At 40.5% G+C, this 16,656-nt stretch overlaps 1 protein-coding gene across 2 annotated transcripts in view; it reads right to left on the reverse strand.

The window, feature by feature from the left end:
- FSIP1 (fibrous sheath interacting protein 1) overlaps window positions 1-11,279 on the reverse strand; it is a 255,854-nt gene extending 244,575 nt beyond the window's left edge. For both annotated transcript variants that reach the window (XM_078151333.1, XM_078151332.1), the window contains exons 1-2: window positions 11,077-11,279; window positions 2,814-2,946 (exon numbers count right to left, since the gene is read on the reverse strand). In XM_078151333.1, the coding sequence (XP_078007459.1) occupies window positions 2,814-2,939 (126 nt within the window). In that variant the 5' untranslated portion in view covers window positions 2,940-2,946; window positions 11,077-11,279. The remainder of the gene's footprint in view (window positions 1-2,813; window positions 2,947-11,076) is intronic.
- Between the last annotated feature and the right edge of the window lie 5,377 nt (window positions 11,280-16,656).

Here is a 16,656-nt window from a genome sequence, read left to right on the forward strand (position 1 = left end):
TCTTTTGTTCTTTCTTTTCCATCCTCTCTAGTCTTATAACAAAACAGAAAGAAAAAAAAAAGAAATGTAACAATGTCCTGTTTGCCTGCGTAAAAATCTAAGATGGCCTTTTTCTAATGAAAAGTTAACAATTCCCTAGAAAGTCATTTAGTGGCTCTGGGCCTCAAAGTGCCCTTTTATAAAAAAGACGTTGATAATTGTTACCTCAGGTCCCTTCTAGCTCTAGATGAGGGGCCATAAACATTTTTAACTATATCAGTGTGATAACCATTTCAATACAGTTGCTTTCCTTTATAATCCTATATGTTTTAGGTCCTATAATCCTACGGAATTTTAAAAATCAATGTTTGTTGCCTTAAAGCCCTTCACGCTCTGACTGTGCCAGACATTTCTAAACATTATTCCCCTTCACACAGTTTATTTTCCAGAGAAACTGACCTACCTGCTATTCTCTGACTTTTGCATTCCATCTGTGGCCTCCGTCGCTTTGCCCAGGCTCACTCTCAAGCCTGGACCTCTGCCTCATACAATCCTTAGCCTTCTTTAAGGCCTAGTTTCAAATGCTACCTAAGGCGCCACTTTCTATAGAAAATATTTCCTGATCCTCTTGGTTATTAGTACTCTCTGCCTCCTCAAATTATCTTGTATTTACTCATTTGTTTACATTTTGTATCCGCCAGCAGAATGTAAGGTTGTTAAGGACAGGCATTATTTTTCATTTATTTTTGTGTCTCCAGCATCAGCACAGTGCTTTGCCCACAGCAGGTGCTTGCTAAATGTTTATAGTTTTAAATAAAAGAATAATGTTCTTGTCCCCCTCAGATCTGATCTCTGCCCACCGTAGCTCAGAGAGGGTTGTTTCCATGAAGGGTTAATGTAACCATGAGGAACAGTACAGCTGTAAGAAGTTTTAAGGAAACTAGAAAGTCAAACAGATCAGCCATGCACAACATGACACAAAAACATGCAACTGGTACATTTAGACCATGAAAAAATTACCAATGACTCTCCTAAAAGTTACTGCCACCTCTGAAGTTATTGAGGCTGTCTTTCTTCAGGGCCAAAGCTGCCAGCTTCTTTCTGCTCAGTCCTCACTTTCCCAAACTCTCTACAGCCTCTGACATTGCTGAGCATTCTCCCTTCTTATATACTGTCTGGATCTCTGTGACACTGCTATCCCTTGGCTGTCCTATCTATCTGACTGTTCTTTCTCAATTTCCCATGATGGACCATCTTGCATATCATGCCCCCTGACTGGCTGTCCTCCAAGGCTCACTCTCTCAATCTCTCTCTGTCAGGGGGGAGGGGTGTGTGTGTGTGTGTGTGTGTGTGTGTGTGTGTGTGTGTGTGTGTGTGTGTCTGTGTGTGTCTGTGTATGTGTCTGTGTGTGTGTGTCAGTGTGCCTGTGTGTCTGTATCTCTGTGTGTGTGTGTCTCTCTCTCTCTCTCTCTCTGGTTTAATTATCATCTCTATGGGCTCCAAAATATATATATAACTTGCCCTACTGTCTCTCTCCTGAGTTACAGTTGAACATCTCAAACTGCCTACTGGATATTTCAAACTGAACGCGCTGTCAGCATGTCAAACTCTTTAAGAGCAGGAACACATTTGTCTTTGCATCTCCAGAGTGCCCCGAACGTAATAGGCAATTAAAAAAATGTTTAATTGAATCTCACAGATTCCAGTACTCTGCCATGATTACCCCTTATTATTCCTAAACTGCTCTCCTGCCTTCCACCCAGCTCAAATGTTACCTGAGGCCCTTTTAATCTCTTGTGCCGGAAAATGCTCTTTTCCTTCTCAGAACAATTACATCACTTCATTTTATACCATTCTTATGAATTTAATTTGTATTCCATTTACTGAAGTAAATGCTTCTCTCTTCTATTAAATTTTAAGTTTCCTGTGAGCGAGAGCCATGTCTTATACTTCTTTATGTCTCCTTCATGGCTGCTAGGTGTCTCCATAGTTACAGTGACCTGAGCCAGGAAGACCTGAATTCAAATTCTGCCTCCAACACCTACTAGCTATATGACCCTGAGCAAGTCACTTGACCTCTCTCAGACTCAGTTTCCTCATCTGTAAAATGGAGGTGATAACAGCACCTCCCTCCCAGGTTGCTGCAAGGATTAAAAGAGATAACAACTGCAAAGCCCTTAACACAGTGCCTGGCACATGGGAAGCATGCTATAAATGTTACCTATTTTATTATTGTTATCTTTCGTCCCCTACCAAAATGTCTTAGACATAGTAGATTATGATAAATGTTTCTCAAGTGCATGAATGAATCAGTGTATAGAATCATTTTATCAATTAATTTATTTTCTAATCTTAATAAGAGCAAATATAGATCTTCACTTATTACAGATGAGAAAACAAATGCCTAAAATGATTACCTGATTATTTTAAACAAACCAGACGAGATCATAAAACACAGAAGCCATATAGGCAATGGACCCATCAAGCATTGTAGCATATTCCCATTAGCAAAATCATCTTCAATTATTAGATACTATACCTTTTGTATATCATGAGTCAATAGAAGCCTATTAAATAATAGTCTGAATGTCATTCTTTTTAGTTAAAATAAAATTTATACCAAAGTGCATCAGGAAAAAGTATAAAAAAAGAAATGTCCAAAAGAGGAAAATGAGGGTACTATTTAGTACCCATGATGCTAGAACATCCAAAAAGCCTCTTGAATATATGTGAACTTCTTCAGAGAAGTTCAAATAGCTTCTTAACAATCACCTTAGCTTTTCACAATTGCTTAAAGAGGAGAAGCTGAAATCACTTCCAACAAAAAAAATTACCTTAATAGACACTGGTTCTGGTGTCAAGACTTCCAAAGAAGCACTTGAACTTCTGCTCTCAGGATGAATTCTTGAATTTGATGCTGGTCGTGAAATTCCATCCAAGTTTCCTCTTATAATATCCATTGAAATCCTGAAAGACCAAAAAAATCAAGTTATGTCATCATAGGTTTAAATAATTAATACCTACAAAATCTTAAGCTATAAAAAATATATGGCTAATAGAGTCAGACTGTAGGCTTTTCTCCTGCATCTAAACAATTTATTCTATGGACCATGCTGCCACTTTGCAAAATTTTTAACTACATGGGGTGACTGATCTGGCAAATGGAACAAATAAAGTACTGATGTGGAAAGAAAGCCTGCAACTAACATTACTGGTCACCAAAAGAAATGCTTATAATATCCATGTCCTTCCTGTAATACCTACTAGGCTCTTCCATCCCAACCAGAATTGATCCAAGCTTTCCCCTGAGTTGATCATTTCATAAGAGCACTCTTTGTTTCTTCTCATCCTGCCTTTACTACATCCTCTTCTTTAACAAGCGCACTCCTCACTATATCAGAGCATCATAGATACTTGAAACTTTGAATTGAAAAGGACTTTTTTAAAGGAAGTCATCTGGTCTAATCATTTACTCAAAACAGGGATCCTTTCTATAGCATTGCTGGTAAATGGTCAACTAACTTCTTTTCGAATACCCCTAATAATACACAGCTCACCACGTGCCAGGAAATTCTATTGGTGAACAGCTTATTTTTAGAATATTCTTTTTTACTAAGCCAAAATTTGTCTCATTGTAATTTTCATCCAATAGTCCTCAGTTTTGTCTTCATGCTTATTCCCCCTCTATTCATATTTCCTCATTTATCTGAAACTGGCCACCATTTCCCTCCTTAGTTTTCTTTTCTTCACACTAAAACTGCCCAGTCCCTTCAAATATGATTTCCTGGTCTTTCACAATCTTAGTTACCATCCTCTAGACTCACTCTACAAATCTCTCTTCTCATTTTTGGCTGGAAAAAATGTTTTTCAAATCCTCCCTAAACTCTAGAATGTATTATTTGATCAGAAATTTGATGAAGGTCACTCCACAATGTTAGGTAAGTATATGTGTCTGAGGGGAAGGGAAGAAAACAGACAAGGAAGCAAATGGGAAGGTTCAAGATTTTTTCCTCTTAATACTTTCTATTTCTTCTAATTTCACCAAGGATGAGTGTATAAATTCCAACTTCACTCTCCCTGGAACCTATCACCTTAATTTGCATTCAGCATTCATTAAAAGAATTTCTTTCTCTGGAGAAACACAATGGAATGGAGAAAGGCAAGTGATTGTTCCCCTTTAGGCATAATAATATAATTTTCTGCAATTTCATGCAAAACATTCCCCTCTTTCTTTTTGTGAAGAGCAAAGAAAGAGTCCACACAAAAGTGTTGAAGTTGGAAAGGAAAAAGAACAGAGGCAGGTATAACATATTTGTCTTCAAGCTATTGAGTGTCCCTGGGCTATTGCCTTATTTGACCCAAATGTGTTGACCCTGTCTATCTCAATAAATGAAAAGGTCATTTATCCCAACATCATTGTGGTTCTTTAGAAAGGCTTGGGCTTAGGAACAGGCCTTGACATTGCTATTATTACGTGATGGATCACCCTGGATAACACACACAATATGAAAAATGTCAAAATTTACTAAAAGGTCACATATCTTGTAACTGCCCTAAACATTCTGTCAAAGAAGATATTGTCCCTTTAAAAAGGAGCAATGAGACAGAAGCATTTTGTTAACACAGATAATACATGTCAATAAAGTCAAAAGCTTATTCTAAGTACCAATGACAAACCAACCTCAAATAGAGTAACCAGAAGTCTGTCTTTCACTTTCCTTAAGCTTAAAAATTCTTCAGAAAATGGCCTACCCTTCTGTTTCCATTGTTCCTGTTCCTGAAAATAATGAAACAGAAAGAATGTCTCCCAACATATTGTTGTTAAACAGTTCTACGTGAAAGATTACTACTCCTTCCCCCTACCAAAACAAAACAAAATCCACTAAGTAAAGAGATAGATCCCCAAATTTGTAGTTTATAGCCTAAAAAGAAAGGATTGCATGGTGAGATTCATTTCCCTTGAATAAAGTGAAGCTTATTTTGTTTTGGGGGGGTTTTATACTAGGCTGGAGGCAAGAGATGGAAAATATTATGTAATCAGTAGCAAGATGTCTGGGGACATTACTGAGTTTGCTCTAAAAACTGTTTATTCCAGCAGATATACAAAACAAAATCACCTGACTCAGATACAAATTAACAGGGAACATTACCTCCCAGTGTATTTAACAGTGGTTGGTCTGTAAGACAAGACTTTTGCCACAAGTAGTCAAATTCACGTGGTCACATCACTAAGCCCTGCTACCCACTTGGCTACTCTGCATGTGGCAAAAACAAACTAACCATTTAATTTCATTCCAACTATAGATGAATGTGGCTGAGACTTGATGTCAAAGGAAAATATTCAATCAGTTCTTTTGTTTTCTTCAATTCTTTTTTGCTTAATCTTTAGAGAAATCATTCCTCATATTCTTCTAAGTAATTTTTACATCACCCAGTTGCAAGTGAAATTAAATTTCTACTTTTTCCTCCAAGATTCCATTCACAGATTCCACTCAGTTCAACAGATATTTGTTAAGCATTACTATACTCCAGGCATTGTGCTAAGCACTATGAATGCAAAGACAGCCCCCGCCTTCTAAGAGATTTCATTTCACTGAGGGATACAAAATGGACAGAGATAAGTAAATTCAAGATATATGCAAAGAGAATACAAAACAGGGGAGGGGGATGCTAACAAAAAACTCTAGAAAGGCCTCTTGAGAGAGGGGGCAGTTGAGCAGAGCCTTGAAGGGAGCTAAGAATCCCAAGAGGCAGGGATGAATCAGAAGAACATTATAAAATTATGGGAACACAAGACAGAATACTGTGTAGGGAGCAGAGCAAATAGGCCAGTTAGGTTCAAGATACGGAGTAATCCATGACAGGTCTGGAAAGAAGAGTTGGAGCCAGGCTGAGAAGGGCTTTAAAAGCAAGAAAGAGAGGTTTACATTTTATTCTTATTACAATGGGTAGCCGAGGTGTTTTTAATCAGGGAAGTGTCAAGACCTGTGCTTTAAAAACATCAATTAGATCATCAATTAGAACATCAGTTATGTGGGTCTCCTACCCCATAGGGGGTCATGAAAATTTTGGCAATAATAAAAGGTTTCTGAACATATAAGACCAAAAATTAATTAAAAATCAAATATGTAATGAATCCAAGGTGTACAACTTCATGGCAGCTTTGGTTCTGAAGACAAAGCATGTGCACTTTGCAATGCGCATGCCCTCAGGTCATGCAATCCAGAACACTGCCAAAACCCAAAAAGGGGTCTCAAGTAGAAAAAGTTTTAAGAAACCTTGAATTAGAAAACAGTATAGAGTAGGGGTAGCAAACTCGAGGCCAGCAAAACTCCCAACATGGCCAGAACCAGATTAAAATGTAATTGGCAAAAGTTTAACAAAATAAATGAAAATATAATATAAATAATATTAATTTGTAGTCACTATGTAGACTATTTCTGTATAAGTCTGATACTAGATATTGTATAGAGAGGATGGATTGCAGATGGGAGAGTGAGAGACTATTCCAATAGTTTCAATGGGAGATGATAAGGCACTGAACTAACATGGTTCTGTTATAAGTAGAGAGAAATACACTGATTTGGTAGCTGCTGGAGGTGTAGAATCAACAAAACTTGACAACTGATTGCATATATGGAATTAGAGCATATTAAACATACCTCCTGATCCACTTAGCTCATGTTTGTTATTCAGGGTACATAGTCTCTGTAACATTTCTATACATAAAGTAAGCAACATTTTAAAAAATCCTTCTTTATAAAGTAATAATGAAGGACCAGGAGAAAAAGATTTGGGGGTTTACTTTGAGTTTTCTTAAATATCTTTTTACAGTAGACTCTAAAGGTTGATAGTCATTTTGTTCTCTCATTTTGGGGGTGGTGTTCAAATCTGTGATTTATTGGGAACAAGGAGACTGCCACTGAAGATTAGCAATTGTTTTATGACTTTTAGTCTTCTTATGGGAATTTTAATTTTCTTTCATTAAATGTTATTATTCAGGGCACTGGGCCATTCCTCCTGCAACTTCTGTTTGACTCAAAGACTGTCTTCTGTAATTATTAACCTCACCTTGGAGTAGGAACAGCAAAGTCCTATTTTCCCCCCAGAGCAGTGAGGCCCCATCCTTTCCCTATATGTTGCTTAGGCAACCCTTTCCCCTATATTCTTAGCCCTTTCCCCCATCTGCTGCATAGACAACTACTTCCCCATATGATGGATAGGCAACTTCACCACTCTGCAGCCCACCCTATCACTAGCAACCTTGTGGTCAGGGGACTTTCCCAAGACCACACAAGCAATGAGACTCCTCACTGTCCTTATGTGATGTCAAAGCCCCCATTAACATCTCATGAATATGAAGGGACTCTGGAGGGTGAAAGTATAGCTGTTTCAAGATAGCCACCCAGAAGACCCAGCAAAGCACAGGTACAAGTGTTTTTTGCTTGCACAGCAAAAGATTATGCCATAGCAAATTTCCATAAGTTACTCCCCCTTCAGCTCTGATATATAAGCAAGTTCCCATTTCCCTTCCACCCAACCAACCAGTAACCTGAGCTGGTTGGTTCCATATGCTTTTACCACTGTGTGGGACGGTGACCACCGAAATCAAGAGTTTGGAGTATGAATCAGAGATCAGAAAAGGTCTTTATTCTTTCTCATGAGAAAGGGCACAGCCCTTGTCGCTGCTCAAGCAGCAGCAGCCAGAGACTGCTTCTCACAGCCAGCTGCTATGAGAAGCAAAGTTCTGTAGCCCTAATGCGTGCCCCCTCCCACTCTCTTACCTCCTTCCCCCACCGGCTGGGTACTCAAGGCGTACAATCTAAACGCGGCAACTGACACCCAATAGAAGCAAACATACCCATATTTGGGAACTAGATGTATGTGTGCTCCAGGAAGTGGGAGTGACCAGGAACTGCCAGTGCTGAGGTGGATTTTTGAAAAAAGGTGAAACTCAACTCAGGGCTTCGGACTGAGGGAACTGCACTTTAGGCCATCTCTCACACCACAACAAAGCCCTGCTTACAAGGACTCTGGCCTTGGTATTCTTGCCGACTCCGAACCAGCTCTCCCACTGCAACCTGACCTAGAACAACAACATTAAGGGAAGCCTGTCTGATATTCCTCCATAAAAGCCAAAAGGGAGTTGAAGCTCTCCAAATGATGTAGTTACTTGTTAGCTCCCCTAGCTAACTGATTAAGGAAAGATTTCCCTGATACCAGGTCTCGCAGGTTATCTTAATGACACGTAAATCTTCCCTCTAAATCAGCCAACTGAGAATTCTCTAAATGTACTTTAAGCTGTAAACTGACTTAGTTTAGCTAAAGGCTTTTTAACTAGGTTTGTTTCCTAAGGCAATGTATGAGATTATAACTTTGCTTAACTAAAATTTATTCAACTTTTATAATCCAAATGCTTCTTTCAATGTCACAAATCTAATTTTTTTTAACTTTCATGGCCTAACAGGAATGTACAAGATTGCAATATGTAAAAGAATTATTTGTCACACTGACATAATTTTGTCTATAAGAAGCCTTTTTGGAATCTTCATCATTGTTCATTTTTTTTTATATCTGATCCCAGACTTAAACATAATAAAACTTAGGTTTTTACATCTACAATTTCTGCATTGTGGTAGATATTTAGGCAGCAATAAGACTAATTCTTCTGCCACATGACATCCCTTCAAATATTTGAAGATAGCTATTATGTCTCCACTGTCATATCTTGTACAGTATAAATATATTCAGTTCCTTCAACCATTCATTTTCATGTAATCATACGTCAAGTCAACAAGCATTTATTAAGTACCTACTATGTATCAGGCACTGGTACTAAATACTAGGGATACAAAGAAGGGGGAATCAGTCCCTGCTCTTAAGGAGCTCACAGTCCAATGGAGGAGATAACATGCAAGAACTAGGTGTAAATAAGATATATACAGGATAAATCGGAAATAATTAGAGGGAAGTCATTAGCATTAATTGAGATGGGGAAAGTCTTCTTGCAGAAGGTAGAATTTTAGTTGGCACCTGAAAGAAATCAGAGAAGTTAGGAAGTACAGATGAGGCAAAGAATTCCAGATATTGGGGACACAGTGAATAATCCCCAGAGTACAGAAATGCAGGCTTTTGTTCAAGGAACCCAAAGAGGCCAGTATCACTGATCACAGAGTACAGGGAAGGGAGTAAAACCTGTTTTCAACAACTTTCTGATGCTAATCACCCACCTCTAAATGTGCATGTTCCTTTTAAAATGTGATACCCATTGTCAAATCACTGAGCTCTGACCTGCCATAAATTGTAGCTTTTTTTTTTAAAGCTGGACCTGTGATTCCATTGGCATATGACATTGTCAGTGAGGAAAGTGCAGATTAGCTCCTGCTCTGCAATTCATAGATTTAAGAGATGTTAACTGGCTTGGCCAATGAGACAAAACTAGTATATGTGAGGAAGGATTTGAAACTAGGTTTTCATAACTCCAAGGCCAGCTCCCTGTTAAATTATATTATGATGATGCTCAAATCACAGCATATTGATTTTCAAAATAAATATCACAAGAAAATGGAAGGCTGCATGGTAGTTCGAGGTGTATATAATAGGTTCCTCATTAACCCAAATCACCCTTATGCTTTGTTTGTACTACGTTAATATTGAAAACTATTTAATTTATATTTTCCCTTTATTACATTCAGTGAAATTTCAAGTGTTAAGCTTTCAGTCTAAAAATTCAAGCAATTCAGTAAAATGTTTTCTACACTAGCCCTCTGACATTACCCATTGCTCACTTCATTGTATTCCCTAGTTTAAATTTATGTCTTTGCCAGGAAGAACTACTCTTTCAAATGGCATGATTTAGAATAGAATTTAGTCAGTGCACTTTTACAACTGTTTCTGGTTTCGAGCAAATGAAGACATGTATTTTACAGTGGAGGGGAAAAAAACTGCAGATCAATTACACTTCTACTGATCATATAAAGGTGCTTATTTAAAAGTCTGTTATTCTGATCAACACAATAATCAACCATGATTCCAGAGGACCAATGACAAGGAATGCTCTACACCTTCTGACAGGGAAGTGATGGAATCATACATTTTTGGACGTGGCCAACATGGAAATTTGTTTTGCTTTACTGTGCTTGTTATGAGATTTTGCTTTTCTTTTTCCCCTCCACGATGAGGGAGATGGGAGGAATAAAAAAAAAATGCTTGCTAGTTGAAAATTTTACAATTTAATTAAAAATGGTTTTGTAACAGAATTATTCACATTCCTGGACCATTGTCAAAATAGATGAGCATCAGGGAATATAAAAGTGATACGGAGGAAGGAGACAGAAAATCAGTTTTCCCTTAGCGATTTTCATTGTTTAGTCTTTTTTAGTCATGTCCGCTGTTCCTCACCCTGGCAAAGATGTAGAGTTTTTTCCATTTCCTTCTCCAGCTCACTTTACAGATGAGGAAAAGGAGGCAAACAGGGCTATTAAGTGACTTAATCAGGGTCACATAGCTAGTAAACGTCTTAAGATCATATTTGAACTCCATCCACCGGGCCACCTAGCAGCCCTCGCCCTTCTTCTCACTGGACTCCTCCCAACATAACTCCTCCCCCTTACCTGCCCCGCCCCGACACCGCTCAGAGACACACCCCACCCCCCACATTTCTGCCCTAGTCCTTTCATTGGCACGCCTTAAGGTCTCACTTCTGCCCTCTCATTGGGCCTCTGGCATTAACCCGCCCCCTAGCCTAGCGGACAACCTAGACATGGTCCCGCCCCGTCTTCTCATTGGACTTCACATGGTCACGCCTTGCCCTGCCTTCACACGACCCTCTCATTGGACTCCTCACATAGCCCCTGCTCCCTTCCGTCTACACAAATACCTGTCAACTAGCTCTTCTTCTCCACAGACATTTCCAACATAGTCATGCCCCATCACTGGTACCCGTAGGATATCCCCTACCCTCTTCACAGACTCGACCCCAAGTCCCTGCCGGTCGAAAGCAGCCCAAACCCCTGCTCCAGGTACGGCCCTTCATTGGTCGGTGTCTAGGCGGTCGGTCCCGCCCCCTCGCCAATCGCGTCCGCGTCTTTCACCCACCTCTGAATTCACAGATACACGATTTAGTCCCCAGCAGTTGTGCACGTAACGTAATCTGGTGCGAAGCGCAGACAGAACCTTTCCTGTTGCCACACTACGTGACAGACTTTCTCCGCGGAAGAGGCCTTCTGCGTCTTCGCCTCCGCTTCTCTCGGGACCAGCACCCCCAGCGAATTCGAGAATGCTGTTCCCCTGGCAACCATAAGCCAGTTTCCCGGGCTACTCCCCCAGGCCACGAGCGTTTAACTCTCGCGATAGGAGAACCGCCCTGTCCTCGCCGAGAAGTGGGGAATCTACCTGCTCCCTAGTGGATCGGCAGCCGGGGGGCGGGGAGGACGCCCGGCGCGCTGTCACCCTCGGCGGAATTGTGATGTCCCCCGGCTTGGAACCCAGATCCAAATCGTGGCTCAGCTTTTCCGTCACATCTACAAGTTACTCCAGAATGGCCATTTTTTGTTTGTTTCGGCTTTCTCGAGGCATCCGCCCTTCACCCCGCCCCTCTCCTCGCCAGCCTCGTGGGGCGCCTCCTGCCCCGGCCCCCTTCGTAACCAGACCGCGGTTAGGAGGCTGCTCTCGAGGCCATGACCCACAGCTGGAAAGAGCCGGCGAGAACCTCCGGGACCGACCCCCTCGTTTTACTGATGCAGAAACTGAGGCCCTGGGAGGTTAAAAGGTTTACCAGAGGTCCCACAGGTAGTAGTGGTAGAACTTGGATTTGAACTCAGATCCTCTGACTTGAAGTCTAGTATTGGTTTTTTGTTTGTTTGCCTTTTTGGCTAGGCAGTGGGGTTAAGTGACTTGCCCAGGGTCAAAAAGCTAGTAAGTGATCCTTGTCTGAAGCCGCATTTGAATTCAGGTCCTCCTGACTCCAGAGCTGGTGCTCTATCCACTGCACCAACCTAGCTGCCCCATAGTGTTGGGGGTTTTTTGGTTGGTTGGTTGGTTTGGTTTTAGTTTTCCTCCCTAGTGCTAAGGTGTCTGAATTCAAGAAACTGGGAGAGAATGAAGAAAGAAGAGAGAGGGAGGAGAGGAAGGAAAGGAGAGAAGGAAACGGGGAGGAAAAGAAGGAAACGGGAGGAGGGAAGGAAGGGGAGAAGGAAGGAAGAGGAAAAGGGAAGAAAATAAAATGAAGTAGGGGAGAAAGGGAGGAAGGAGAAAAGGAAGGCAAGACATAATAGCTGTCTCCAAATATTTGAAGGGATATGTGGAAGAATTAGACTTGTATGTCCACAGAAGGCTGAGCTATTATCAGTGGGTAGATTTGGGCTCATTATAAGGAAAAACATTCTGAGAAATGTCACAAAATGGAATGGGCTGCTATATGAGGTGGAACATCTTTTAAAGAAGTAAAATTCATTATAAAAGTCATTAAATGGCAAAGTAGGAAGAATACTTTTGAAGACTTTGTATCATCTGGATCATCCCATTGTGACTTTAAAAAAATCCAAGGCATGGGGCGGAGCCAAGATGGCGGAGTGAAAGTAGTGACTTGCTTGAGCTCTCCCCCAAACCAGTCCAAATACTCATAAAAAATGGCTCTAAACAAATTCTGAAGCAGCAGAACCCACAAAAAGACAAATTTCCAGCCCAGGACAACCTGGATGATTGATCAGAAAGGTGTATCACGCCGGGCTGGGAGCACAGTGCAGCATGGGCAGGCAGGCTGCAGCAAACCTGGAGCAGGCCTCAGAGGACTGAATCACAGGCAGCTGTGGAGGTTTCCAGACTCTTCAATCTAGGAATGCCAAAGACAACTTAGAAGGTCAGTGGGAAAAGTCTGTTTCTGTGGGTGGTCAGAGAGGAAGGTGGGGTTTCAGCTCCATTCCCCAAGAGCATGGCCCTTGGGGGGGAGGGGCAGCTGCTTCTGGCACATAGACTGAGGGGGAATCCAGTGGCTGATCAGAGAGGGACTGCAGGGATCTCTTTGCCAGTGCTGAGGCAGGAATCTCTTGCTTTCCCCGTGTGTGGATCTGGGTCACAGTTCTGGGCGGCAGTGCTGGGGTGAGGAGGAGCGCTGGCTGGGTGGAGCTTGTAGTGGCTGGGGAGAGGACCCCCTCCTCACAGTTATGGGACAGAAAGGAGTACTTGTGGTCACAGGCCAGGAAAGGAGTAAACACCTCGCCCCTTATCATACCACCTTGGTAGAACTGAAAATTTACAGGTCCCTACAAGTATCTCTGAAAACAGCTACACAAACCCCTGAAGCTTGGGACAGTACGATCTCCATATTGGAAGCAGACTCTTACCTTAACAAAGAGTTTAAAACTCAAGTAATTGGCTGGGATCATGAGCAAGCAGCACAAAAAGAGTCAGACTATATTATCTTACTTTGGTGAAAAAGAAGATCAAAATATACAACCAGAAGAAGACAACAAAATCAAAGCTCCTACATCCAAAGCCTCCAAGAAAAATATGAATCAGTCCCAGGCCTTGGAAGAGCTCAAAAGGGATTTTGAGAAGCAAGTAAGGGAAGTAGAGGAAAAACTGGAAAGAGAAATGAGAGTGATGGAAGAAAATCATGAAAAACAAGTCAACAGCTTGCTAAAGGAGACCCAAAAAAATACTGAAGAAAATAACACCTTAAAAAATAGCCTAACCCAAATGGCAAAAGAGGTCCAAAAAGCCAATGAGGAGAATGCCCTAAAAAGCAAAATTGGCCAAATGGAAAAGGAAGTCCAAAAGATTACTGAAGAAAATACTTCCTTAAAAATTAGAATAGAGCAATTGGAAGATAGTGACTTTATGAGAAATCAAGACACTGTAAAACAAATCCAAAAGAATGAAAAATTAGAAAACAATGTGAAATATCTCATTGGAAAAACAACTGACCTGGAAAATAGATCCAGGAGAGAGAATTTAAAAATTATTGGACTATCTGAAAGCCATGATCAAAAAAAGAGCCTAGACATCATCTTTCAAGAAATTATCAAGGAAAACTGCCCTGATATATTAGAACCAGAGGGCAAAATAGAAATTGAAAGAATCCACAGATCTCCTCCTGAAAGAGATCCCCAAAGGAAAACTCCTAGGAATATTGTAGCCAAATTCCAGAGTTCCCAGGTCAAGGAGAAAATATTACAAGCTGCCAGAAGGAAACAATTCAAGTACTGTGGAAACACAATCAGGATAACACAAGATTTAGCAGCTTCTACATTAAAGGACCACAGGGCATGGAATATAATATTCCGGAGGGCAAAGGAGATAGGATTACAACCAAGAATCACCTACCCAGCAAAACTGAGTATAATCCTTCAGGGGAAAAAATGGTCATTCAGTGAAATAGAGGACTTTCAAGCATTCCTGATGAAAAGACCAGAGCTAAACAGAAAATTTGACTTTCAAATACAGGACTCCAGTGGAACATGAAGAGGTAAACAGGAAAGAGAAATCATAAGAGACTTATTAAGATTGAACTGTTTACATTCCTGCATGGAAAGATGATATTTGTAACTCATGAGAACTTTGTCAGTATTAGGGTAGTTGAAGGAAAAAAATTGTATGTATGTGTATATAGATAGATAGAGGGCACAGGGTGAGTTGAAGATTAAGGGGTCATATCTGGAGAATAAAATTAAGGGATGAGAGAGGATGATACTCAGAGAAGAAAGGGAGAGGTAGAATGGGGTAAATTATCTCACAAAAAAAACAGAAAAGAAAAGTCTCTCACAGTGGGGGGAAATGGGGGGAAGGTGAGAGGGAATGAGGAATCTTATTCTCATAGGATTTGGCTTAAGGAGAATAACATACACATTCAATTGGGTATGGAAATCTGTCTTACCCTACAGGAAAATAGGGGGAGAAGGGACAAGAGAGCAGGGGGTGATAGAGAGGAGGGCAGATTGGGAAAGGGTAATCAGAAGCAAATACTTCTGAGGAGGGACAGGGTCAAAAGAAAGAATAGAATAAATGGGAGGGCAGGATAGGATTAAGGGAAATAGAGTTAGTTTTTCACAACATGTCTACTAAGGAAGTGTTTTGCATAACTGCACATGTACAACCTATATTGAGTTGCTTGCCTTTTCAATGAGGGTGGGTGGGGAGGGAGGAAGGGAGAAAATTTGGAACTCAGTTTAAAAAAAATGTTTTCACATGCAACTGGGAAATAAGAAATACAGGAAATGGGGTACAGAAGTCTGTCCTGCTCTACAGGAAAATAGAAGGGGAAGGGGATAAGAAAGGGAGGGGGAGAGATAGAAGAGAAGCAGACCAGGGGAGGGGGTATTCAGAATGCATGCCATCTTGGGGTGGGGGGAGGGGTGAGAAATTTGGAACTCAAAAACTTGTGGAAGTGAATATTGAAAACTAAAAATAAATAAATTTATATTAAACAAAAATCCAAGACAATTTTTAATTTACCTTTCAAAGGTCCAAATAATTCATAAAAATAAAATAAATTTTCCACACTTCTGTCCTATACCCACACCCCCACCTTCCCTACACAGGATCCAAATTGCTATAAATAACATTGTCACATCTACAACTGTTTATCAAGTGCCTGCTGTATGCCAGGCACTATGCTAAGTGCTAAGGATACAAAGAAAAGCAAAAATAGGCACTGCCCTCAAGGGGCTCACAGTCAACTGGGGAAAAACAACATGCAAACAACTACTTAGGAACAAAACACATATATAACAAATTGGAGATAATCACATAGTGGGCAATCTTCCTCAGTCACTCTTACATTTGCCAATATTTTTTCCAAATTCTGACAGAAATACAAATAGCTATATGCAAGCTTATACATTCCTGTATTCCTCCCCTTCTGTCTGAATTGAATAATGGAAATGCATTATGGAAGAATTAGAACCAAACAGATAAACTTGAATTCAATTGAAATGTTAGAAATGTTTAAAGAAAAGGCATTGGTCTTAGAAATCCTATATTCAAATAAAATATTCCTTTACACTAATACTTGAGAACAGCTAATGCCATTGATTATCTCTTTCATGATACTCCCACTAACCTTGGCTTCCACTATACTGCTCTATTCTGGTTCTCCATTTCCCCAAATGCTCCCTTTTAGGTCTTTCTCCTGATCCCTAAGTGTAGTCAGTTGTCTTTGGGCAACTTTACTCCCTTGACAAATCCATCCTTACTTAGCTTCAGCTATCCAGCCCATCAATCTGATTCCCAATTTTGTACCTATCCCCTGAATTCCAGTGATGCATTCACAATAGCCTGCTGCAAAGTTTATTGACAAGTTTTAGAGCACAAATCTTCAAAGATAGGAGATAACTTGGAAATCATTTAGTCCAAGTTGCCTTTATAGATAAGGAAGCTCAAGCCCAGAGGGAAAGTGACTTATCTAAGGTCTTCCAGCAGGTTAATAACAGAAGGAGGCCTTCAACCCAATTGCTTATTTGCAAAACTCAGCACTCTTTCCACTGTATGCTTGACTGCTTATAGTATTCTAGTGGGTCACCTGCCTCCAGGCTATCCCCTCTCTAACCTTCACTCCATAACCAAAGTAATATTTGTAATGGATAAGTCTAATTATCAATCCTTAATAATGGCACTTGGCCTAGGGCCTAAAATATCAACTCTGTTATAAGATCATAGAATCATCTTTCAGGGTCCCAG

Source organism: Phascolarctos cinereus, unplaced genomic scaffold (assembly GCF_003287225.1).
Source record: "Phascolarctos cinereus isolate Bilbo 61053 unplaced genomic scaffold, phaCin_HiC Scaffold_3;HRSCAF=262, whole genome shotgun sequence".
NCBI lineage: Eukaryota > Metazoa > Chordata > Mammalia > Diprotodontia > Phascolarctidae > Phascolarctos > Phascolarctos cinereus.